General features: G+C 47.7%; 1 protein-coding gene across 1 annotated transcript in view; it reads left to right on the forward strand.

Moving 5' to 3' along the window:
• Positions 1–24,656, forward strand: part of LOC140392071 (interleukin-13 receptor subunit alpha-1-like) — a 52,611-nt gene extending 27,955 nt beyond the window's left edge. The window contains exons 3-9 of the mRNA XM_072477300.1: positions 2,899–3,019; positions 5,048–5,214; positions 5,441–5,574; positions 7,281–7,413; positions 15,608–15,698; positions 18,556–18,646; positions 20,914–24,656. Of these exons, the coding sequence (XP_072333401.1) occupies positions 2,899–3,019; positions 5,048–5,214; positions 5,441–5,574; positions 7,281–7,413; positions 15,608–15,698; positions 18,556–18,646; positions 20,914–21,000 (824 nt within the window). The 3' untranslated portion in view covers positions 21,001–24,656. The remainder of the gene's footprint in view (positions 1–2,898; positions 3,020–5,047; positions 5,215–5,440; positions 5,575–7,280; positions 7,414–15,607; positions 15,699–18,555; positions 18,647–20,913) is intronic.
• Positions 24,657–25,069: the final 413 nt, after the last annotated feature.

Consider the following 25,069-nt stretch of genomic DNA (forward strand, 5'->3'; position numbering starts at 1 on the left):
TTAAATTAAAACACTGTTTGTTTATGAAACCAGTTAACACTTGAGAACCCACAGTAAACATCTTAACAACTATCAACACCAATAAATCCCCCAAAGAATACAGTGCTCTCTAAGTAACCCTTAATCTTTCCTTGCAACATCCATAAGACAAAAAGAACCCTTTTTACAGAAAGACATCAGGTTTAACTTCACTACTAAGAACAGTTACCACTTTGAAATCACCAAATGAACATTCATAAGCTTGGAGAGGTTCATACACATCCTGCAGTAACTGCAGCTTTTCCAAATCTAAAACAAAACTAAACACACCCTGCAGCTGCGAAAGTAAAAGCTGACAGACAGCCCAGCTCCACCCATACGCTGACATCACTGATAAACACCCATTTCTTAAAGGTACATAAACTGCAGCTATTTTATAAATGCCCATTTAGAACATAGAACAGAGAAAAATACAGCACAGAACAGGCCCTTCGGCCCACGATGTTGTGTCGAACTTTTGTCCTAGATTAAGAACAAATTAATCTACACCCCATCATTCTACTGTAATCCATGTACCTATCCAATAGCCGCTTGAAGGTCCCTAATGTTTCTGACTCAACTACTTCCACAGGCAATGCATTCCATGCCCCCACTACCCTCTGGGTAAAGAACCTACCTCTGACATCCCCCCTGACATCCCCCCTGTATCTTCCACCATTCACCTTAAATTTATGTCCCCTTGTGATGGTTTGTTCCACCCGGGGAAAAAGTCTCTGACTGTCTACTCTATCTATTCTCCTGATCATCTTATAAATCTCTATCAAGTCGCCCCTCATCCTTCTCCGTTCTAATGAGAAAAGGCCTAGCACCCTCAACCTTTCCTCGTAAGACCTACTCTCCATTCCAGGCAACATCTTGGTAAATCTCCTTTGCACCTTTTCCAAAGCTTCCACATCCTTCCTAAAAGTTTCTTCAAGGTACTCTCACATGACACCACAGCTTAAGTAAATGGAAGCACTGAGGGAATGGATGACCACCAGGTAGTCACAAAGGACCAGGATGGAAGTGCAGGCCTTCCCCAAGTCCATCTCACTCTCCAACCAGTTTTCTGTTCTGAATACTGGTGAGGGTGATGGCTCCTATGGGTTTGCAGCCAGAGCCCAGTCCGTGGTGCCATGGCTGGCTCCCCTGTACGTTTCCGCAGTCGTGATGGTGAATCTAGGTTGGTGTATTGCCTCCCTGGTGGCAGAGTAAAGGATGTCACCATGTGGCTGAAGTGGAATCTGATGGAGGAAAGGTGAACAGCTGACAGTCGTGGTCCATATCACTTCCAATGACACAGGAAGAGAAAGGGATGATGTCCTGGAGCTTAGGGGGCTAAGAAAGAAACTAGCAAGCAGGACCTCAATGGTAGTAACCTTTAGGATTAATCCTGGTACCATGTACAAGTGAGTTTAGAAATAAGAGGGTAGATTAGATGAATGTATGGCTGGAGAGATGGTGCAGGAGGGTGAGCTTTAGATTCCTGAGGAATGATAATCGGTTCTGGGGAATCTGGGACCTCTAGATGTCAGAGAGGTTTCATCTGAACAGAAGCTGGACCAATGGTTGAGAGGAGTGATTTGCTCGTGCTATTTGTGAGAGTTTAAACAAATATTACAGGGGACTAGTGGGGCTAGTAACCTGGTGGTAATATTAGAGAGGTAAAATAATGTGTGTAGCGAGACAGCACTAGAGTAGCAATTATAAGGTACGAGGTGGGTCAGCGTATTAGGGAAGTTATCAATAATGTTTACTGTACTTGCGTGTGAATGTGTGGAGTGTAGTAAGTAAGGTTGATGAGCTGTAGGCAGATAGCCACATGATAATATTATGTTTCACCGATAACTGAGGGTATTCTCGAGCTTAGGTTTGAGGCAGCTAAAAACATGGCCATCAATGATGGAATGATTAAAATCAAAGATATGCAAGAAGCTACAATTGGAGGAGTGCAGATACCTTGGAGGATCGCTGGAGAGATTGGCAGCGAGGATAAGGCCAGCGGATCCACCAAGAGTGAGCCACATTCCTGATGGCTGGAGCATCACTTCTCCCACTTCCATCTTACTGCACTCGCTCCACCTCATATCTCTGCCATCACGTTCCTCCCCTACCCTGACACACCGGAGCCAGGTAATCTCCTTAGCGAGTCAAAAGAACAAAGGAAAACCAAGCACCAATATGGAAATAAGTACTGTTGAAAGTTCTTGTCCTGCTTTCTCCAGCGATCGATACCTGTTCCGGAGATGATCACGTGAAAGTTAAAAATTTACTGGTGGTGAGACTGGTCGAAGTGTAAATCAGGTAGTCAATTTGCCGTGATCCCATTTTATGTCACCAGCGATGACCCGTTTCACCCTAACTGACTTTTTTCCCCAGAATGTTTTTCTCCCCGACGTTCAGAGTTGCCCCCACACAAGGTCAAAGTGCCAGGCAGGGACGCAAGGTGGTGAATTCATTCCACACCACAATGGTACAAAGAGCACATCATTTCTCTGGGGGAAATGGGGGAGATCGAAACTTGCTGGGGTAGCTTTTATATTGGCATCAGAGTTAGCTGTCCATTATAAAAGCTATCCCAATTTCACTTCCGATGGTTACACTGCCAGCTTTACTGCCGAACAACAAGTTGAAATCCTACCCCCTCCTGTGTGGTAGCTTACATTGGCATTGCGTTAATATTTCGAAGCATTGCTTTTTTTGTGAAACAATGGCACACAGTAATGCGTACAAGGAAGCAATGGCCTCTTTTTGTTTGTCTGAAGTCATAGGAGTGCCTGATTAAGGAAAAAATAAGTCCAACAGCTCTAAGTACGTGGTAAATACGTTTATATTCATATTGAATGCGTCTGTCATTTTTCAAATATTTCACTTGCACAGATAATCGCACTTCCTCGATTGCCAATCTGTCATGTTTATTTTATGACAACACTAAAATGAACTGTACCTGGGATATTGATGGAAAACCACAAGCAGATGCACGGTATATCTTGTCTTATATGTAAGTGTGAACGCTATTCATCTGCCTATCTATCTAGAGACTGAAATGCTGATTGTAACTTATTGAGGGGTGAGGTGAGGGATCGTGATGGGCAGACTAGCCTCCTTCTGCACTGCAGATCCTGTGTTCCCGCCGCTGTCAATGGGAAATCCCATTGACGCCACCCCACACTGCTGGGAAACCCACGGGATCCTGCCACCAGCGATTATGGCCGGAGAATTCCGGCCTATATGTTTTAGAACAAAGAACAAAGAAATGTACAGCACAGGAACAGGCCCTTCTGCCCTCCAAGCCCGTGCCGACCATGCTGCCCGTCTGAACTAAAATCTTCTACACTTCCTGGGTCCGTATCCCTCTATTCCCTTCCTATTCATGTATTTGTCAAGATGCCCCTTAAATGTCACTATCGTCCCTGCTTCCACCACCTCCTCCGGCAGCGAGTTCCAGGCACCCACTACCCTCTGTGTAAAAAAACTTGCCTCGTACATCTCCTCTAAACCCCTCGCACCTTAAACCTATGCCCCCTAGTAATTGACCCCTCTACCCTGGGGAAAAGCCTCTGACTATCCACTCTATCTAGACCCTCATAATTTTGTAGACCTCTATCAGGTCGCCCCTCAACCTCCGTCGTTCCAGTGAGAACAAACCGAGTGTATTCAACCGCTCCTCATAGCTAATGCCCTCCTGTCATGCGAGAGTACCTTTAAGAAATGGATGTTTACGCAATGTACCTTTAAGAAATGCAGTGATGTCAGAGTGTGGGTGGAGCTGGGTTTAAAATCTGCCATTTTGCAGTTTTTTCGTTTCAGTTTTGGGAGAGAGCAGCTAAAAGGTGCCTGGCTGGTTTGCTGTGAGATGCTTGAAAGGAAAAAAGCCAGTTTGAGGAATGAGATACCCTCAATTACAACTCGAGAGAGATGATTGGTAATACAAAGGCTTTAATTAGCAGAGAACCAGACAGCTGTCGAGAAGTGTGCTCACTGCACGCTGCCCACTGAACATTACCTTATATATGGCTCCCTGGGGGGGTGAAGCCGGAGGCGGAGTCCCCCAGGGTTCCAAACCCGGTCTTAAAGGGATCATGACATTAAAGGTACAGTTATCATTCATCAAAAGGAGAAAGCTGGAAGTGGCTGTGTGCTGCTTGAAAGAAGAAAGCTACGTTTTGAGGAAAAGAGCTTGGGTGTGTCTGTGTTTGCAGTGAGCTGGATCTGCTGTGATCTCTGCCATGAAAGACTATCTCTGGATCATTTGGGTGATTTAAACTCATAATAGTAATGCCTTTAACTTGATGTGTTTCTGCTTAAAGATGTTAAGTCTCTTGGATGTTGAAAGGAATAACGGATGGATTATTTAGTGTTGTAATATTTTTGTGGTTATCTTTGAAGTAAGGGGGTGTTAAGAGATCCAATGTTTATTTAAAAGGGTTAAGTTGAGTTCATGGAATAAACATTGTTTTGTGTTTAAAAACCATTTGTCCATAATTGCTGTTTCACACCTGGAGAACATGCCGTGTGCTCGGAAAAGCAACAAATACATTAAAGGGGGAGGTTGGTTGAACTCCATGATACATTTTGGGGTTCTGAAAACACCTCTCCCATAACACTCCATACCAGGCAACATCCTGGTAAATCTCTTCTGCACCCTCTCTAAAGCCTCCACATCCTTCTGGTAGTGTGGCGACCACGGCCACTGGCGCCTCTCATTCTTCCAAACTCCAATGGATACAGGCTTAACCTGTCCAACATTTCCTCATAATGCAATCACCTCATGTGAGAAATCGTCCCAGCCTCCTTGTTGAAGCACCTCTGTGTTCTTCGACTTACCTCAGCAGCGCCCCACCCTCTCCCTGTGGGGCATCTGTGGCTTGAGAGCTGTCGGCCCTGCCATTGGGTAGGCAGTAACGGGAGCCTGTCCGCCATCTTTAATTAACCTTAATTGACCTGATAATTATTATTGTTTCAGAAAAGTCCTGGTCATTGCATTCCACGCACATTTATAATTTCTTAAATATATTATCTTTCCAAGGATGAATGGAAAAAATCGGAGCAAGATCAATAAGTCTGGATGTAGCAATGCTGCCTGCCATGTTCAGAAGTTTGAATTATTCCTTTTTGGCAAAATTAAAATTTGTGTTCAATTAAGCCAAAGTCCAGCGAAACCTCACTGCATCATCATCCTACCAGTCACTTATTGTAAGACCAACTTACTTTTAATCTTATATTATCTTTACTTCTCTATTGTTCAACTGAACTGTGGTTGTGCTGTTAACTGAAATGCCTCAAGTCAGAATGAACCTATCCTATATATCCCCAGGCCACCATGAACTGTAATGCAACAAGCAATAAAAATAAGTATTGGCAATGGGTGATAATATGAACAAACTTGTGGTGTTTTGATAAGATATCTTTTTTGGTTCAGATAAAGCCAGTCCTCCAATTCAAGTTAAAATAAATGAAAGCAAAGTAGAATGGGAGCCACCAGGAGGTATCCATCCTTCCGAAGATTTTTTTTATCAAATAGAAATCACAGATCGAAGTGACGATGTCAAAAAGGTAAATAAATGTTTGTACTGTATAGAATTCCACACAGTGTCAAACAAGCAGTTCGCATCCTAATCAATGCCACATTTATTCACCATTCCTGTGCACACTGATCCACATTGATTCCCGATCTGGCGATGCCCCAGTTCTTACATTGTCGCTCTGGTTTCCAGGGTTCCCAATGACCTTCCCCCTCCCTTTCCCTGTGACCGCCTCCAGCCGGTCTAACCTCCGAGATCTTTGCGTTCAACCAGATTCCCACCCTGATTTTCATCGCTCCACCATTAGCATGCTACCTCGACCGTAAATCCTCTGGAATTCCTTCCCTCAACCCCCCCGAGACGCTTAAAGGTGCGCCTTAAAACCCATTACTTTGACCACGCTTTGGGTCACGTGTCCTCATTGTCTCCCAATAGGCTCAGTGGCACATTTTGTTCAGTAATGCTCTACTTCAGGACATTTTCCAATGTTGATGGTGCTATTTAAATGTAAATTGTTGTTGATTCCATTTCCCAATGGCTGACATGGAAATAAATGTACAAAAGAGGGCTGTGAATCGCGCTGTCTTCCAGTGCTGTTTGTTGTATCTGCCCAATTCAGATACAAGAGACACCCAAGATTCGATTAAACCACCTAAGATGGCTTGGTTGAACAGTGCATCCGATTCCCGAGTCTTTCTGGTCCATCGTCACGAAGGAGACTCTTGCTGACAGCTTCTTTCCTTCTTTCCTTCCTTCTCTGGTCACTCTTCTGGATGGCCAAGGTCACCTCACATGCCGAGTCTTCGCTCCTGAGGTGTCTTGGACATCCACCTTTATACCCCTCCCGTCGCACCTTTCTGGAAGCTTCTGTGGCTTTCTGCCAATGAGGCCTCAGGAGGGGGTCCCAACACCCAATGAATTTGGTGATGACCACTTGACAGGACACCGAGACTTGCCCCTGGTGTTCACCCCTTGAGGTACAGTTTGCACATACCTTGTTGCCATATAAGATAGTGGCAGGAATTCTGGGTGCCCGAGAGTCTGGCTCAATGTGGGCTAACCAAAGCAAAGTTGATGCACAACAATTGAAACGATGATCTCCTGATGGGTGAGTGACGATACAGGCCCAGACATGTTCTGGAGGTTTGTCTGGGTGCTGTGTATTTGACTTTTGGTCAAGCCTGAATTCCCATCAGCCTGCCAGAGGTTTAACTGCAGTTTGATTTAAAGTGCCCAATTCTTTAATTTAAATATCCAATTTAATTGGGCCTAAAACTAGGCCATGCCCGGTCACCACATGTTAGAAAGCTTAACATGCTGTAACCAGTCGTAAAAATGGAGCGGGGGGAGGATTGGGAAAGCTTTCCAAAATGGCACCCCAATCTTGCGAGGAGCCTTTCTCCTGGCGAAGGTTAGCTCTCCAGCACGTAATCACTCTAAGTGCAGCCTCGGCAGAGAGAACCTCCGCGAGGTCAAAGAAAGTGGCAGAATTCCGTTGAATAGCGGGATCTTTCTCGGAGCTGCAGGCGTCACGAAGCACCCGACTAAACGTGCCATCCAATGGGCTTTAATTCATGTCTGCCGCGGATTCCTAGACCCTCAGTATTCTGTTTCTCGAGTCGCTTCACTTTTATTATTTCTTCATTCAAGTTTATTTTGCAAACCGAATTATCCACTTTCCGTTGTGCTTATGCATGTCGTGGTCTTGGTGTCCTAATGATTATTATATTGGTTTAGATTAAAGATGTAGAATCGACCAAGTGGAGCATTGAAAATTGGAATAAAAGATACTCTGTAAGAGTGAGGGCGAAAATTAACAATCACATATCCGATTCTCTCTGGAGTGACTGGTGCCAGGCTGTCAATATTGGTAAGAATATATATAACCTGTCGAAATACAGTTTTGCATCTGGGTTGAATTTTGAAATGGGTCGGCGCGAGATCCATGACGAGCAATTTGCGCTCCCAGCCCTCAAGCTGGTTGCCCACTACCAACATGTATCCGAGTTCCAGTCAATAGGCGCCTTTGATCTTCAACCCTCCCCCTCGACTGGGGCCATAACACCAAGCAGAACACCAAGAAGGACCTCTTGAGATTCCCTTTCCCTCTGTGCTTGAGAAACCACACTTAGGGGTTTCCCACGCACGACAGGGCCCTCTCCCCTCAATCCTTGGAGGGCACTCTCTGCTCATCCACACTGCCAAGAATCTTGCCATTATCCCAGTACAGGGGCTGGTTTAGCACACTGGGCTAAATCGCTGGCTTTTAAAGCAGACCAAGCAGGCCAGCAGCACGGTTCAATTCCCGTACCAGCCTCCCTGAACAGGCGCCGGAATGTGGCGACTAGGGGCTTTTCGCAGCAACTTAATTTGAAGCCTACTTGTGACAATAAGCAATATTCAACTACGTTAAGATTCTCTCGTCTGCGTCTTCCTTTTGCACTTCACCTCAATTTGACATCTGTTCAGAATCAACATTTTATTGCCATCACTCCCAGGATGTTTTTTCCCCAGGGACTGATATGTCCAACATTGCATGCAGCAAAAATTCCCACGGCAGCCTACGAAATATGAACAGTTTTTAAATAGGCTCTCTGTTTTGGCCAAATATAGGCATTGCTGCAGTACAGAGAATTCAGAGAAAGGTCTGTCTTGAGAGCCAAGGGGCTAGATTCTCCGCTTCTCCGGCAGTGCACTCATGCCCACGGATTTCCCAATGGCGTGGGGGTGCCCACAATGGGAAACCCCATTGGCCGGCTGCCGGGAGGAGGATCCTGTTGCCGGCGGGGGAGCGCTGAGGCACGATCAATTGAACAAAGACTAGAGTTGGATACAACTGAGGCTTTATTGCTCTAAGATGTGTGGCCTCCCACAGCAGCTAGCGAAATGGCTGCTGAATGGAGGACATGCATATTTATACTACGCCTACTGGGCGGAGCCAGCAGGCAGGGACTACCGGCAAACCTGTAGTTCAGATCCTACCTTACATCACCTAATACATAAGAACATAAGAACTAGGAGCAGGAGTAGGCCATCTGGCCCCTCGAGCCTGCTCCACCATTCAATGAGATCATGGCTGATCTTTTGTGGACTCAGCTCCACTTTCTGGCCCGAACACCATAACCCTTAATCCCTTTATTCTTCAAAAAACGATCTATCTTTATCTTAAAAACATTTAATGAAGGAGCCTCTACTGCTTCACTGGGCAAGGAATTCCATAGATTCACAACCCTTTGGGTGAGGAAGATCCTCCTAAACTCAATCCTAAATCTACTTCCCCTTAGTTTGAGGCTATGTCCCCTAGTTCTGCTTTCACCCACCAGTGGAAACAATCTGCCCGCATCTATCCTATCTATTCCCTTCATAATTTTATATGTTTCCATAAGATCCCACCTCATCCTTCTAAATTCCAACGAGTACAGTCCCAGTCTACTCAACCTCTCCTCATAATCCAACCCCTTCAGCTCTGGGATTAACCTAGTGAATTTCCTCTGCACACTCTCCAGTACCAGTACGTCCTTTCTCAAGTAAGGAGACCAAAACTGAACACAATACTCCAGGTGTGGCCTCACTAACACCTTATACAATTGCAGCATAACCTCCCTAGTCTTAAACTCCATCCCTCTAGCAATGAAGGACAAAATTCAATTTGCCTTCTTAATCACCTGTTGCACCTGTAAACCAACGTTTTGCGACTCATGCACTAGCACACCCAGGTCTCTCTGCACAGCAGCATGTTTTAATATTTTATCATTTAAATAATAATCCCTTTTGCTGTTATTCCTACCAATATGGATAACCTCACATTTGTCAACATTGCATTCCATCTGCCAGACCCTAGCCCATTCACTTAGCCTATCCAAATCCCTCTGCAGACTTCCAGTATCCTCTGCACTTTTTGCTTTACCACTCATCTTAGTGTCGTCTTCAAACTTGGACACATCGCCCTTGGTCCCCAACTCCAAATCATCTATGTAAATTGTGAACAGTTGTGGGCCCAACACTGATCCCTGAGGGACACCACTAGCTATGATTGCCAACCAGAGAAACACCCATTAATCCCCACTCTTTGCTTTCTATTAATTAACCAATCCTCTATCCATGCTACTACTTTCCCCTTAATGCCATGCATCTTTATCTTATGCAGCAACCTTTTGTGTGGCACCTTGTCAAAGGATTTCTGGAAATCCAGATATACCACATTCATTGGCTCCCCGTTATCTACCGCACTGGTAATGTCCTCACAAAATTCCACTAAATTAGTTATGCGCGACCTGCCCTTTATGAACCCATGCTGCGTCTGCCCAATGGGACAATTTCCATCCAGATGCCTCGCTATTTCTTCCTTGATGATAGATTCCAGCATCTTCCCTACTACCGTAGTTAAACTCACTGGCCTATAATTACCCGCTTTCTGCCTACTTCCTTTTTTAAACAGTGGTGTCACGTTTGCTAATTTCCAATCTGCCGGGACCACCCCAGAGTCTAGTGAATTTTGGTAATTTCCTAGCCATCTCTTTTAGCACTCTGGGATGCATTCCATCAGGGCCAGGAGACGTGTCTACCTTTAGCCCCATTAGCTTGCCCATCACTGCCTCCTTGGTGATAATAATCCTCTCAAGGTCCTCACCTGTTATAGCCTCATTTCCATCAGTCACTGGCATGTTATTTGTGTCTTCCACTGTGAAGACCGACCCAAAAAACCTGTTCAGTTCCTCAGCCATTTCCTCATCTCCCATTATTAAATCTCCCTTCTCATCCTCTAAAGGACCAATATTTACCTTAGCCACTCTTTTTTGTTTCATATATTTGTAGAAACCTTTACTATCTGCTTTTATATTCTGAGCAAGTTTACTCTCATAATCTATCTTACTCTTCTTTATAGCTTTTTTAGTAGCTTTCTGTTGTCCCCTAAAGATTTCCCAGTCCTCTAGTCTCCCACTAATCTTTGCTACTTTGTATGCTTTTTCCTTCAATTTGATACTCTCCCTTATTTCCTTAGATATCCACGGTCGATTTTCCCTCTTTCTACCGTCCTTCCTTTTTGTTGGTATAAACCTTTGCTGAGCACTGTGAAAAATTGCTTGGAAGGTTCTCCACTGTTCCTCAACTATTTCACCATAAAGTCTTTGCTCCCAGTCTACCTTAGCTAGTTCTTCTCTCATCCCAATGTAATCTTCTTTGTTTAAGCACAAAACACTAGTGCTTGATTTTACCTTCTCACCCTCCATCTGTATTTTAAATTCCACCATATTGTGATCGCTCCTTCCGAGAGGATCCCTAACTATGAGATCCTGAATCAATCCTGTCTCATTACACAGGACCAGATCTAGGACCGCTTGTTCCCTCGTAGGTTCCATTACATACTGTTCTAGGAAACTATCGTGGATACATTCTATAAACTCCTCCTCAAGGCTGCCTTGACCGACCTGGTTAAACCAATCGACATGTAGTTTAAAATTCCCCGTGATAACTGCTGTACCATTTCTACATGCATCAGTTATTTCTTTGTTTATTGCCTGCCCTACCATGATGTTACTATTTGGTGGCCTATAGACTACTCCTATTAGTGACTTTTTCACCTGACTATTCCTGATTTCCACCCAAATGGATTCAACCTTATCCTCCATAGCACCAATGTCATCCCTTACTGTTGCCCGGATGTCATCCTTAAATAACAGAGCTACACCACCTCCCTTACCATCCACTCTGTCCTTCCGAATAGTTTGATACCCTTGGATATTTAACTCCCAGTCGTGACCATCCTTGAACCATGTTTCAGTAATGGCCACTAAATCATAGTCATTCACGATCATTTGCGCCATCAACTCATTTAAGGCATTCAGATAAAGTACACTTATGTTGGCTTTTTTACCTCTGTTCTGAATCTTAACACCTCGATCAGTAACCTCTCCCAAGTTATATTTCCTCTTAACCTTTCTCCTAATTTTCCTTATCGTTGAACCCATATCTTCATGTAACAACCTGCCACGTCGCTTACCATTAATGTTTTCACTTCCCGTTTTATTCCTTTTAGTATTCCTGGTCCTATTCACTGAGCTCTCCTCAGTCACTGTACCTTGTACTGTCGCCCTTTTTGATTTTTGACTATGGCTTCTCTGCCTTAAACTTTCCCCCTTCCTGCCTTTTGTTTCTGTCCCTATTTTACTACCTTCAGACTTCCTGCATCGGTTCCCATCCCCCTGCCACATTAGTTTAAACTCTCCCCAACAGCTCTAGCAAACACAGGACATCGGTTCCAGTCCTGCCCAGGTGCAAACCGTCCGGTTTGTACTGGTCCCACCTCCCCAAGAACCGGTTCCAATGCCCCAGGAATTTGAACCCCTCCCTCTTGCACCATCTCTCGAGCCACACATTCATCCTATCTATCCTGACATTCCTACTCTGACGAGCTCGTGGAACAGGTAGCAATCCTGAGATTATTACCTTTGAGGTCCTACTTTTTAGTTTAACTCCTAACTCCCTTAATTCAGCTTGTAGGACCTCATCCAGTTTTTTACCTATATCGTTGGTGCCTATGTGCACCACGACAGTTGGCTGTTCACCCCCCCCCCCCCCCCCCAGAATGTCCTGCAGCCACTCCGAGACATCCTTGACCCTTGCACCAGGGAGGCAACATACCATCCTGGAGTCTCGATTGCATCCACAGAACCGCCTGTCTATTCCCCTTACAATTGAGTCCCCTATCATTATAGCCCTGCCATTCTTCTTCCTGCCCAGCTGCGCAGCAGAGCCAGCCATGGTGCCATGAACCTGGCTGCTGCTGCCTTCCCCTAGTGAGCCATCTCCCTCCACAGTATCCAAAGCGGTGTATCTGTTTTGCAGGGAGATGACAGCAGAGGACACCTGCACTGCCTTCCTACTCTTCCTCTGTCTTTTGGTCACCCATTTTCTATCTCCCTCAGTACCTTTCACCTGCGGTGTGACCAACTCGCTAAACGTGCTATCCACGACGTCCTCAGCATCGCGGATGCTCCAAAGTGAGTCCATCCGCAGCTCCAGAGCCGTCAATCGGTCTAACAGGGGCTGCAACTGGACACACCTCTTGCACGTGAAGGAGCCAGGGACAGTGGACGTGTCCCTGAGCTCCCACATCGCACACGAGGAGCATGACACGGGTCTGAGATCTCCTGCCATGTCTTAAACCTTTGGTTAACTTCAATAATTACAATTTCCCCCCCCCAAAAAATAATAAATAAATAAATAAACAATGAAGAAAAAAATAAATAGATATACCAATGAAAAGAAAAAGAAAGCAGAAACACTACTTACCAATCACTTACCAGGGATAAAAAGCACTTCCTCCCCAACCAGCTTCGAATTCCCACCTAGATTCAAATTCCCAAACTCACTCTTGGTTCTGTCTCACTCTGGCTGTGTCTTCTCTGGCTCACTGGGAGAACTCACTGGGAGTGAGTTTACAAGTTGCTCTTTTTAAATTGTCCTGAATTGACTCCCCTTCCCCACCTGCTTTTAGATCAAGGTAGATTTAAGTGACTGACACTTAACTGCCAACCAGTTATGTGAGTGGGTGGGGCAGCCCTTGTTAACCTACACTGCACAATTCTAGCTTAATTTAAATACTTTAAACTCCTGAAATTTAAAAGGAGCTGCCTTACTGATTTGATTCAATTCCCACCTAGATTCAAATTCCCAAACTCACTCTTGGTTCTGTCTCACACTGGCTGTGTCTTCTCTGGCTCACTGGGAAACTCACTGGGAGTGAGTTTTCAAGTTGCTCTTTTTAAATTGTCCTGAATTGACTCCCCTTCCCCACCTGCTTTTAGATCAAGGTAGATTTAAGTGACTGACACTTAACTGCCAACCAGTTATGTGAGTGGGTGGGGCAGCCCTTGTTAACCTAAACTGCACAATTCTAGCTTAATTTAAATTAATTTGAACTCCTGAAATTTAAAAGGAGCTGCCTTACTGATTTGATTCAATTCCCACCCAGATTCAAATTCCCAAACTCACTCTTGGTTCTGTCTCACCCTGGCTGTGTCTTTTCTGGCTCACTGGGAGAACTCACTGAATACAGGTGCAACAGTGGTTTACCACATTCACCCCCTGTTAAAATTGAGTCCAGTGGGGGTGGTGGAGAACTATATACAGCAATGAATTTATATTTACAGTATTTGGTCAGAAGAAAAATGTCTTTTGAAGTCCGGTGCCAGTTAGAGATTTAACCGGTCTGGTGCCTTGATGTTCTGCTGGGATCGACGTAGCGGTGGTGGCAATGTTGATGCTGGCCTGATGTTCGGTGACTCCGGGAGCATGCTTCAATCCTCTTCATCCTCAGGTGTGGGCAGGGGAAGGACGGATGGTCCTGGTGGGGTTAATGCTGGGAGCGCCGGGGAAGGGAGGGTGGCGCCGGGCCGGAGGGGTGTGTGTGTGTGGAACCTGCTGGTGCCAGGTCCCTGAGGGAGACAGTATCTTGGCGGCCGTCGGGGTACGCCACGTAGGCATACTGGGGGTTGGCATGGAGCAATTGCACCCTTTCCACCAATGGGTCCGCCTTGTGGAGGCGGACGTGCCTACGGAGCAGGACTGGTCCTGGAGCTGCGAGCCAAGTCGGGAGCGACACCCCGGATAGTGGACTTCCTGGGGAAGGCAAAAAGACGTTTATGGGGTGTGTTCGTAGCGGTGCACAGCAGTGAGCGAATGGAGTGGAGAGCAATAGGGAGGACCTCCTGCCAGCGAGAGGCTGGGAGGTTCCTGGACCGTAGGGCCAGTTGGACGGCCCTCCATGCGTCCCGTTCTCCCTCTCTACTTGCCCATTTCCCTGGGGATTATAGCTGGTCGTCCTGTTGGAGGCAATATCCCTGCTGATCAGGAACTGACGCAGCTTATCGCTCATGAATGAGGATCCCCTGTCAATGTGGATATAGTAAGAAGTCTTACAACACCAGGTTAAAGTCCAACAGGTTTGTTTCGGATCACTAGCTTTCGGAGTGCTGCTCCTTCCTCAGGTGAATGAAGAGGTATGTTCCAGAAACATATATATAGACAAATTCAAAGATGCCAGACAATGCTTGGAATGCGAGCATTAGCAGGTGATTAAATCTTTACAGATCCAGAGATGGGGTAACCCCAGGTTAAAGAGGTGTAAATTGTGTCAAGCCAGGGCAATTGGTAGGATTTCGCAGGCCAGATGTTGGGTGATGAATGTAATGCGACATGAATCCCAGGTCCCGGTTGAGGCTGCACTCATGTGTGCGGAACTTGGCTATAAGTTTCTGCTCGGCGATTCTGCGTTGTTGCGCGTCCTGAAGGCCGCCTTGGAGAACGCTTACCCGGAGGTCAGAGGCTGAATGCCCTTGACTGCTGAAGTGTTCCCCGACTGGAAGGGAACATTCCTGCCTGGTGATTGTCGCACGATGTCCGTTGATTCGTTGTCGCAGCGTCTGCATGGTCTCGCCAATGTACCACGCTTCGGGACATCCTTTCCTGCAACGTATGAGGTAGACAACGTTGGCCGAGTCGCATGAGTATGTACCGCGTACCTGGTGGATGGTGTTCTCACGTGTAATGGTGGTATCCATGTCGATGATCTGGCACGTCTTGCAGAGATTGCCATGGCAGGGTTGTGTGGTATCGTGGTCACTTCAGTGCCGTGATCAGTTATCAAGACATTTTATAAATTGTAAACAGTCGAGGTCCCTGCACCGAACCCTGCAACACTCATTACATGCAGCCAACCTCAAAAAAGACCCATTTATGCCGACTCTCGGCTTCCTGTACCAGTTCTGTCGAAGGGTCACATGGACGCGAAACGGCAACTCTGTTTATCTCTACACAGATGCTGCCCGACCTGCTGGGTTTATCCGGTGGGTTCTGTTTTTGAGCCAAATCCCACTGAACAAAATTATTGCCCGCAACTGTGAGAAATAGTAAGAAATACTTGCAAGGTTTGATTTGATATCCTGTTATAAATACATCCGAGGTATTTGAGTTTGCCCTGCCTCCAGTTGTCTGCACTTTGTGAGGAAACATGCCAGTACCTTGTGTCAATCTGTAATCTGGTGTTGTCTTGTTGCTTGCAGACCCTGTATTTAAGGATTGGACGTTGCCAATCGTGATTACACTGATCATTTCTGGTGTGCTGGTGGTGCTCTTCATAGTCATCTGCAGAAGGTAAGAGTATCTTTCCTAGTTTGTTACACTCATGAGGGGACTGCATTGGAATGCTTACGGCGCAGGACAAGCAACTCCGATGTTGAGAGCTAAATGGACAGGACTTTCTAAACGTTCTGATGACAGGCCATTGACCTGAAATGTTGGGCGCGATTTAGTGCTCACATTGCTCTTAAGCGAGAGTACGACGAGGCCGTTTGATCGCGGGAGAGGTAAAAAATAACAACCGTGCCAGGCGCTGATTGGTTTGCGATCTAACCGGCCCAAAATCAGGACCCCGCTGTAGCGTGACGAGAAACCAATAATCATCCGCGGATGGCCGGCTGGTTCTTCGTTGATAAGGCGTACCCGCTTAGGATCTGGCTAATGATGCCAGTATGGAGCCTGGTGTCCAATGTGGAGACCCGATACAATGAGGCCCATGCGGCCACCCGGTCTTGAGTGGAGCATCGGACTCCTCAAAATGCGGTTACGGTGCCTTGACCGCCCTGGTGGTAACTGCAGTACACCCCTCAGAAGATCGCTGCAGGTGGAGGACGAGGAGATGCCGGACCAGGAGGGGCTGGAGGATGAGCCTCAGGAGGACCCGCAGGGCCAGGTGGATGAAGGATAGGTGGCAGAGGTGAGGGTCCAGCAAGCCCAGAGGGCCAGGGAGGTCCTTATCCTCGCCTCCTTCACATAAGACGTACACTTATCTGACATTTCCCCCCCCACTCCGCCCCATTCTCCCAACCCCTCCCCCAACTCCTCCCATCCCTCATCGCACCCTCTCCTTTATCCCCAGCTCCTTTCCCCCGTGCCCTCTCAGCGATCCTCGACCTGCTTAGCATTCTAGGCTGTGCCGCTGTGGCTAGGTGTGTCCGTAGCATGCACATCAGAGATGGAGGCAGCCTGATCCTACCGCGTCTCGTTGCCGTCGATGCCCCTGGGAGCTGGATCGAGCCCTGCGCCACCTGGCTGTGCCAGTACCGATGGCTCCCCAATGTCTGCAGCACAGTGTCAATACCCTCGGCAATGTTCCTCAGTGACCGGGACATGCACTGGAGCTCCCCAGCAATGCCCACTTGCGACTGGGCCATGCCCCTCAGCGACCAGGACATGCTCCGCAGTGCCTCAGCTATGCACAACTACCCCAGCAGCCGTGACGTGCTCTGGAGGGCCTCGGCTTTGCCCAACCTGAGACCAGGACATGCTCCGCAGTGCCTCGGCTATGCCTACCTAAGACAGGCATACCTACCCAAGCAGCTGGGATGTGCTCTGAAGGGCACGGGCAATGCCCACCTGAGACTGGGACATGCTCTGCAATGCCGCATCAGTGTCCACCTGGGACTGGGACACGTCTCCCGGTGAGTGGGACATGCTGTTGAGGCGCTCAACCATGGCTGTCACTGACTGAACCACACCTTGGACATTACCATTCATGCTGCCGACATCTTGCACCAGGCACTCCACTGTGGTCGCCACCCTCGCAGTGTTGGCCTCGGTACCACGCATTGCCAGCGCCATCTCTTGCGCCTGTAGCCTCTGGGACTCCTCCAATCAGTTATGGACCAGCTGGAGTGTTGCTGACATCCCCCTCTTAATCTCAAGGCCGCACTCTATCGTCTGCATCAGCTCCAGGATAGCCTGGTCCAGAGGCTCAGCATCTGGCTGGGACCCGGCTGGGCCCTGGGATCCAGCAGCCCTCCGACTGCTGTCTCACCTGGAGGTTCCTGCCTCTACAGATGTGCATCTGCAACTGTGTGGTGCTCACCAGAATGTGCCCCAGATGCCTGACCACCACTGAGGTGTGTATCTCTGCACTGGTGGAGGGTGGTGATGACAGCTGTGCTGCGAATATGATGGTCTCCCTGGAGCTCCCCTTCGAGTTGTGCTCATGAGTGGCAAGGGGGGGGGGGTTGACCACCACAGATGGGTGGGGGCAGTGCCAGGTGCATTCTCGTGGGTGTGGGGGGAGGGGAGGGCCGGTGCCAGGTGCCTGTGCCAACGTTGACCTTCTTACAGCACTGGAGGGCAGCCCTCCTGGTGACACTCCGAGAGCTGACCGCCGCTGCCACTTCCTCCCAGGTTCACGGGCTGCCTGTGGCTGACCCTCCAAGACCCTTGGGGGAACAGGGCATCCCGTCTGATTTCGACCACGTACAACAATCTGGCCAAGTCGGCATCCCTGAATGGTGGGGCTGGTCTCCTTGGTGGCATGGCTGTGAGTTGTGTGAGGTTGGCTGTGTTGAAGAGGTTTAAGTGCTGCTCTCCCTTGTTAGCGGGGGGGGGGGGGGGGGGTTGGCGAGCATATTCCCGGCGAATCAGCCGGCGTGGCAGTCATTTGCGGCGTGTAGCCCGTGGGGTGCCGTTAAGAGGTCCAATTAACGTTTGATACCGCTGCCAGCCTAGTTGGGCCGACATTGAGATGCCCGCGGCAGTTCCTGCTCGCTACCACATTTAGAAACGTTTCCATTAATTGCGGCTATTATCTCTGTTTTTCTCCCTCTCCACAGAAGCTGCCAGACCTGCTGAATATTTCCAGCATTTTCTGTTTTTCTTCTTCCAAATTGTCAGCGTCTGCAGTGATGTTGTTTGACTATCTCTATCCGTGCATGAGACCCCCACTAGAAACACAGCCAATGCCTACCCGCTTCCTCTGATCAGTTGGATACACTGCCTTTGACCGAGTCTGGTCCTCTGCCGAGATACTAAAATTCCTTAACTTTCCCTCAGGACAGCTGTGTTGATCGCCAATTCTTACACCTTTACCACTCTGAGAGTGGTGTGTCTCAGCTATACACCTCTCGAGATGGGGAATTGATGCAAACAATCTTTTGACTAAATCCTTCTCATTGAATATATTTATTCTTCCTAGGTACGTTTTATTGGAAAACTTGTGTCAACCAATCCCTGATCCCAAAAATAGGTTTAAAGGTCTAATTGACCATCACAATGGAGATTTTCAGGTAATCATTGTCACTAATGGATGGAGGCAGAGTGCAGATTGAATGCAGAGCAATGTGCATTTACAAAGTGTCTTAAATGTAGAAAGAGGTTCTTTCAAGTGGGCAACGTTACCGAGTTGGAAATAAGCCGACCCTTGTGTGCAGACAGAAGGTCAGCTCAAGGTCTGGTCGGATGTTGGGCTTGCAAACAGTTGGATTCAGACAAAAGCAGAATGCCGCAGCGCTGTGAAATCTGGTATAAAAACAGCAATTCCGGTCAGGCAGCACTTGTGGCGAGAGAAAATGAGTTAACATTTCAGATCGACACTGCTAGACGTGCTGAGCATTTTCTGGTTTTAGTTCGATTCTGAGGAGGATAGATCCCCTGGTGTGGAAGTTGTAAGTTGTAGTGAGGACAATGGCTTGGAACTGCACCCCATGCATGGGCGGATGTTGGATGGGCATTCTGATAACACAGGGCAGTGATGGAGACGACACAGGCCCTGGCAACAGGCCCTGACAATAGCACCTGTGAAAGTTGGCCTCCATGCCCGTAGGCCGTGGTTACCCAAGAATTCCCCCCAGATGAAGTTGGAGGCCTGTCGTTTTTAGCTGCTGGGCCACTGTGCTCAGCAATGTTTCTGTTGGAGCCATGGCTTATTCTCAGCATTATATTGCAAATGAATTATTAAGAAAGTGACCCATTGTTGACTGTGGGTGATGGTGTTTAGTTAAAGTCTACCAATGATTATTATATTCAGGCCCTGTGTTTCCTCTGCTTTGTAATGGGGCGGATCCTTGTTAGTTGGATCCTTTGCGAGTTATTATCACCTTTGACTCAAGCTCTATCCATTCAAGTATTTTGGAAAGACGGCCAGACCATTTACAATCTAGCTGGGTGTGCAGACCAGAAGGGTGGAAACACAGAGCTGTGGAAGTCATGGCACCCAAAATTCTCTTTAGTAAATGTAAAGGAAAATGGCCCGGTTTGAATGTTGCTTGTTTGCTGACTGAACCATTGGGTATCGCAATGGATGGCCATGGGTGAACCGGCCATTGATGTTTAACCTCCCTCAAACTCCTACCATGGAACAATGCTTGTACAGCAGCGCTGGTCCCCCGTCTCTTGAATCTAACGTTGCTCAGGCAATTTCGCGTGGCCAATCCACCTAACCTACACATCTTTGGGTTGTGGGGGTGAAACCCACGCAGACACGGGGAGGATGTGCAAACTCCACATGCACATTGACCCAGGCCTGGCATTTGAACCCGGGTCCTCAGCGCCGTAGGCTGCAGTGCTAACCACTGCGCCTCGTGCCGCCCACAAATAATAATAATAAGAAGAATCTTTATTACTGTCAGAAGTAGGCTTACATTAACACTGCAATGAAGTTACTGCGAAAAGCCCCTAGTCGCCAAGTTCCGGCTCCTGTTCGGGTACACAGAGGGAGAAATCAGAATGTCCAATTCACCTAACCAGCACGTCTTTCGGGACTTGTGGGAGGAAACCGGAGCACCCGGAGGAAACCCATGCAGACACGGAGAGAACGTACAGTCAGTGACCCAAGCCGGGAATCGAACCCGGGTCCGTGGCACTGTGAAGCAACAGTGCTAACCCCTGTGCTACCATGCCGCCTATTTCTCTGCCTGCAAGCTGTAGTGTTGCTTTAAAAACCATGAATTGAAAATTGCACTGCGCTACCGTGCCGTCCCTGCTGGTAAATTAGTTACATACTAGCTCGATTTCTTAAGGTGCTGCTGTATGCCCATCATGGCAGGCATATTAATTCTCTGGCACACCACCCCCGCCCCCAGGCCCCCACTCGAGGAGAAGTTTTGAGTAGTGGAAATGAAAATCGCTTATTGGCAGAAGTAGGCTTCAAATGAAGTTACTGTGAAAAGCCCCTAGTCGCCACATTCCGGCGCCTGTTCTGGGAGGCCGGTACGGGAATTGAACTGTGCTGCTGGCCTGCTTGGTCTGCTTTCAAAGCCAACAATTTAGCCCCGTGCTAAAGCAGCCCCTAGATAAAGCAGCAATCAGGTTTACATGGAACCCAAGACAGCTTCACCCTCGCCCATCAGTCTCTCCGTAATTTTTTACCAGTTAGGAAATTGGGGAGGGGGTGAAGGGTCCCCTGATTTCAGGCGCAGCAAAGTTAACAGTTGCGTCAAAGCTGTCAAGTTGCAGCTACATGGGCTTACCCACTGTAACAGATAACTGCTAACTATTTGGATCGAGCATGTGCCTCAGCACAAATAAGTAACAATGTTGTTTTTGCTTTGAAAAGGAATGGATCAATGCCAAGCAATTCATGACCAAAGTGCCTGAGGAATGCATTGCAGTTGCTGTTGACGACGAGATTTTTACATCTTAAAGCAGACAAACAATATCAGATCATTGAATCGTTAACCCCAACCACAATCCAGCAGCAGAACATTGCGATCTCAGACCAGACCCCATCAATGACTCGGACACTGCACCGAAACCTCAATATATTATTTTCATTTTATAAGACTGTGAGGAAAGGATACATCGCTCCAGGAAGTGATTGCACGAAGAAACAGAGATATGCTATTTTAAAACAAACTTTATTTACTCGCACAATATTAATATCTTTAACATGCTCTCTTTGTTCCCACTTGAATAACAAGAAAGAAACCCATTTCAGCTCTCCATCCACTTTAACTACCACTGGCATAGAGGAATACTTGCTTTACAGAGGTGTACTTTGAGAAAAAACGATCTTGTGCCACTGCTTTAAAGAAATGACCTGGGGCGCGATTCTCCGACCCCCCACCGGGTCGGAGAATCGCCGGGGGCTGGCGTGAATCCCGCCCCCGCCGTGTCCCGAATTCTCCGCCACCAGAGATTCGGCGGGGGCGGGAATCGCGCCGCGCGAGTCGGCGGGGGCGGGAATCGCCCCGCGCCGGTCGGCGGGCCCAACCCCCGGAGATTCTCCGGCCCGCAATGGGCCGAAGTCCCGCCGCTGTCAATGCTCTCCCGCCGGCGTGGATTAGACCACCTTTTGAATGGCGGAGCTGGCGGGCACCGGAGTCCCGGGGGGGGGGGGGCGCGGGGCGATGTGGCCCCGGGGGATCCCCCCACGGTGGCCTGGCATGTGATCGCGGCCCACCGATCCGCGGGCGGACCTGTACCGTGGGGGCACTCTTTTTCTTTCGCCTTAGCCATGGTCTTCACTATGGCAGAGGTGGAAGAGACCCCCTCCCCTGCGCACGCGTGGAGATGACGTCAGCAGCCGCTGACGCTCCCGCCCATGCGTCGCCCGGCGAAGACCTTTGGCCCCAGCTGGCGTGGCGCCAAAGTCCTTTCCCGCCAGCCGGTGGAGCGGAAACCGCTCCGCACAGGCCTAGCCCCTCAAGGTGAGGGCTTGGCCCGTCTCCGCACCTTAGGGGCGGCCCGACGCCGGAGTTGTTCCCGCCACTCCATTACGCTGGAACCCCCCACCCCGCCGGGTAGGGGAGAATCCCGCCCCTGAATCCTGTCAGACCCATGCAGAAATTCTGGTTGCATTTCTTCAGAAGATGCTTCTCAGCTGGTTTCAGCTTCCTTTATTCTCAGACAAGTCTGCACTGCTTTGAAGGCTGTTAATCTCTTTTAACTGAACTGCAGTGAGAGAAAAACTGCTTCATTTCTGGACATAGCTCCATTCAGATCAGAACTGAATGCCTGATGCCTTAGTTCCACCCAGCAATTGCCAAGCTGAAATCAATTAACTCCACGGGGAATCCCCTTAATCAAAACAGCATTCCGTTAGCCCAAGCTTTTTGCAATGCTTTAATAGCACCCCTGGTTCCCAACCTTTCATACAAGGATTTGTTTTAAAACGTGACTGCAGCAGTCACACATACTTTAACACAGGCTTTAACCCTTACTGCACTAACTACCTGGAATACAATACACCTGAAATTCCTACGTTCATCACAAGAAGGATTTTTCTACAACAGAATATCTATCAGAACTTTGAATTATAATAAGAGGTGTGTTTGCTTTATTTGTAAGTGTGAATTAATTAGGCATTATTGAATGCTTTTAAAATTTGATTTCCCTGATTAGAAATTCCTCTCTGCTATAAATGCACAAATGGTGAGTTGTCTTTTGCTTTCTGTGATGAATAACCCAGAGGCTAAAAGGCACAATTTGCCCCTTTTGGGAGATCACCCAAATGTGTGTGGTTCAGCATGCTTGTATCTGGAGCAAACATTGTACTTTGAGACACCGGGGTGGAGTGCATCAGGCTTTTTGCCTGGCCCAGTGGCAACATTCCATGTCCGACGAGCGTGAGATCATCTCCCCCTCCCAGAGACTTTGAACACAAAGCTCAGGCTGACACTCCAGTGCAGCACTGAGTGAGCTCAGCGCTGTTGCATGCGCCATCTTTCAAACCTTAGCCAGATGTTAAGGATCCCATTGAGCCATTTGAAGATCGGCAAGGCAGTTCCTTCAAGGGGAACCAAGAGTTTAAATTCAAATATGGGCCAGAATTCTCTGGCCTTTCCCGCCGGCAGCACACCCCCATCCACGGTTTTCCCAGCGACATTTGGTGGCTTAAATGGGAAATCCCATAGGCAAGCGTGAGGAGTATAGAATCCCACTGCCAGCCAATGGCGCACAGCCGAGAAACACACAGCAGGGGGACCAGGGAGAATCCAGCCCACGATGTCAAAGGAAAGCAAAGAGGTAATCGGTTGGTGAGTATTTTCTTTTCCAAACGAGGTCATTGGTTTAAATTAAGAGTTGAGAAATCAATATTTCCAATCAGGGTAAGCAAAACAAAGAATGAATGATTTCATCTGAGCAGGAGAGATTTTGGTGAGTGCAGGAATTCACAGAGCTGGCGGCTATCGGTACTGCTTGATACAAAAATGATAGAAAAAAATTAGGATTAAATTAATGTTACAATAATGAGCTTCCGTCAATGAATCCCAGGAGGCAGGATCTGGCCTGTGGTCAGAGATAGGAGGGGATGTTTGAGAAATGTATCAGGATTCTGTGAGCATGTAATAAGCAGGATGGATAAAGGGGAACCACGAGATGTGTATTTGGATTTTCAAAAGGCATCTAATAAGGTGCCACAGTGAACGAAGTGGTACTGTCACTGGATCAGTAAATCAGAGACCCAGGGAAATGCTCTGGGGACATGGGTTTGAATCCCACCAGGGCAGATGGTGGAATTTGAATTGAATAAAAAAATATGGAATTAAAAGTCTAATGATGACCACGAATCAATTGTCGGAAAACCCATCTGGTTCACTAATGTCCCTTAAGGAACGAAATCCTTACCTTGTCAGGTCTTTATTCGTTCATGGGCATCGCAGGCTGTGCCAGCATTTATTGCCCATCCCTAATTGCCCTTGAGGGGGCAGTTCAAAATCAATCAAATTGCTGTGGATCTGGAGTCAGATGGAGGTCAGACTGGGTAAGTACGGCAAATTTCCTTTCCCAAAGGACATTAGTGAACCAGTTGGGTCTTTAAGACAATCGACAATGGTTTCTTGGTCATCATTCAAATTTCACCATCTGATGTGGCGTGATTTGAACCTGGGACCCCTAGAACATTGCTCCGGGTCTCTGGATCACTCGTCCAGTGATAATACCACCAAGCCACCACCTCCCCGTACATATGACTCCAGACCCACAGCAATGTGTATGGTTCTTAAATACCCTCCGGGATGAGCAATAAATGCTGGCCCAGCCAGCGAAGCCCACATCCAAGGGTGAATAGAGAAAAAAAAACATTAAAGGTTTCTGCACAAAATTAATACTCATGGTATTGGGGATGAAATATCAGCAAAGGTAGAGAATTAGCTGACTAACAGACAACAGAGCGTCAGGATAAATGTATCATTTTTATGTTGGCAAACTATAACTGGTGGGTTGTCACAGTGATTAATGCTGGCTGCTCAAATTGTTACAATCTATATTGGAGACCGATGTATATTTTCACCAAATGTGCTAATGAAAGTGTAAAGTCTCAGGCAAGCAACCACTCGGAAGCGATGACTGCAGAAATGTTTTGATTTCTTTGATTTACCATTTGCGCCTCCTACTCCCTGAAGGGTCTCCCGCTACCAGCCCACATCTGGGCCAGGATATTTATGCCCCAGCAGTCCTAGGCAAATAGGGTGTTTCCCTGCCACCCCGTCCTCATTTGGGTAGATCGTACTCAGGTGATGCCACAGGGACTCTGAGGTTTCCCGTACCAGCCTCCCCGAACAGGCGCCGGAATGTGGCGACTAGGGGCTTTTCTCAGTAACTTCATTTGAAGCCTACTTGTGACAATCAGCGATTTTCATTTCATTCATTTCATTTTCAGGTTGCAGATCCCGGGGCCTCCTGCAGGGTTATAACGCCCTTCCGCTCCTCCCCTAGTACGATACGTTTCGACGGGAGGGGGGGAATCCTTTGCCCTCTTCACCTGGGAT

This window comes from Scyliorhinus torazame, chromosome 15 (genome assembly GCF_047496885.1).
Source record: "Scyliorhinus torazame isolate Kashiwa2021f chromosome 15, sScyTor2.1, whole genome shotgun sequence".
Taxonomy (NCBI): Eukaryota; Metazoa; Chordata; class Chondrichthyes; order Carcharhiniformes; family Scyliorhinidae; genus Scyliorhinus; species Scyliorhinus torazame.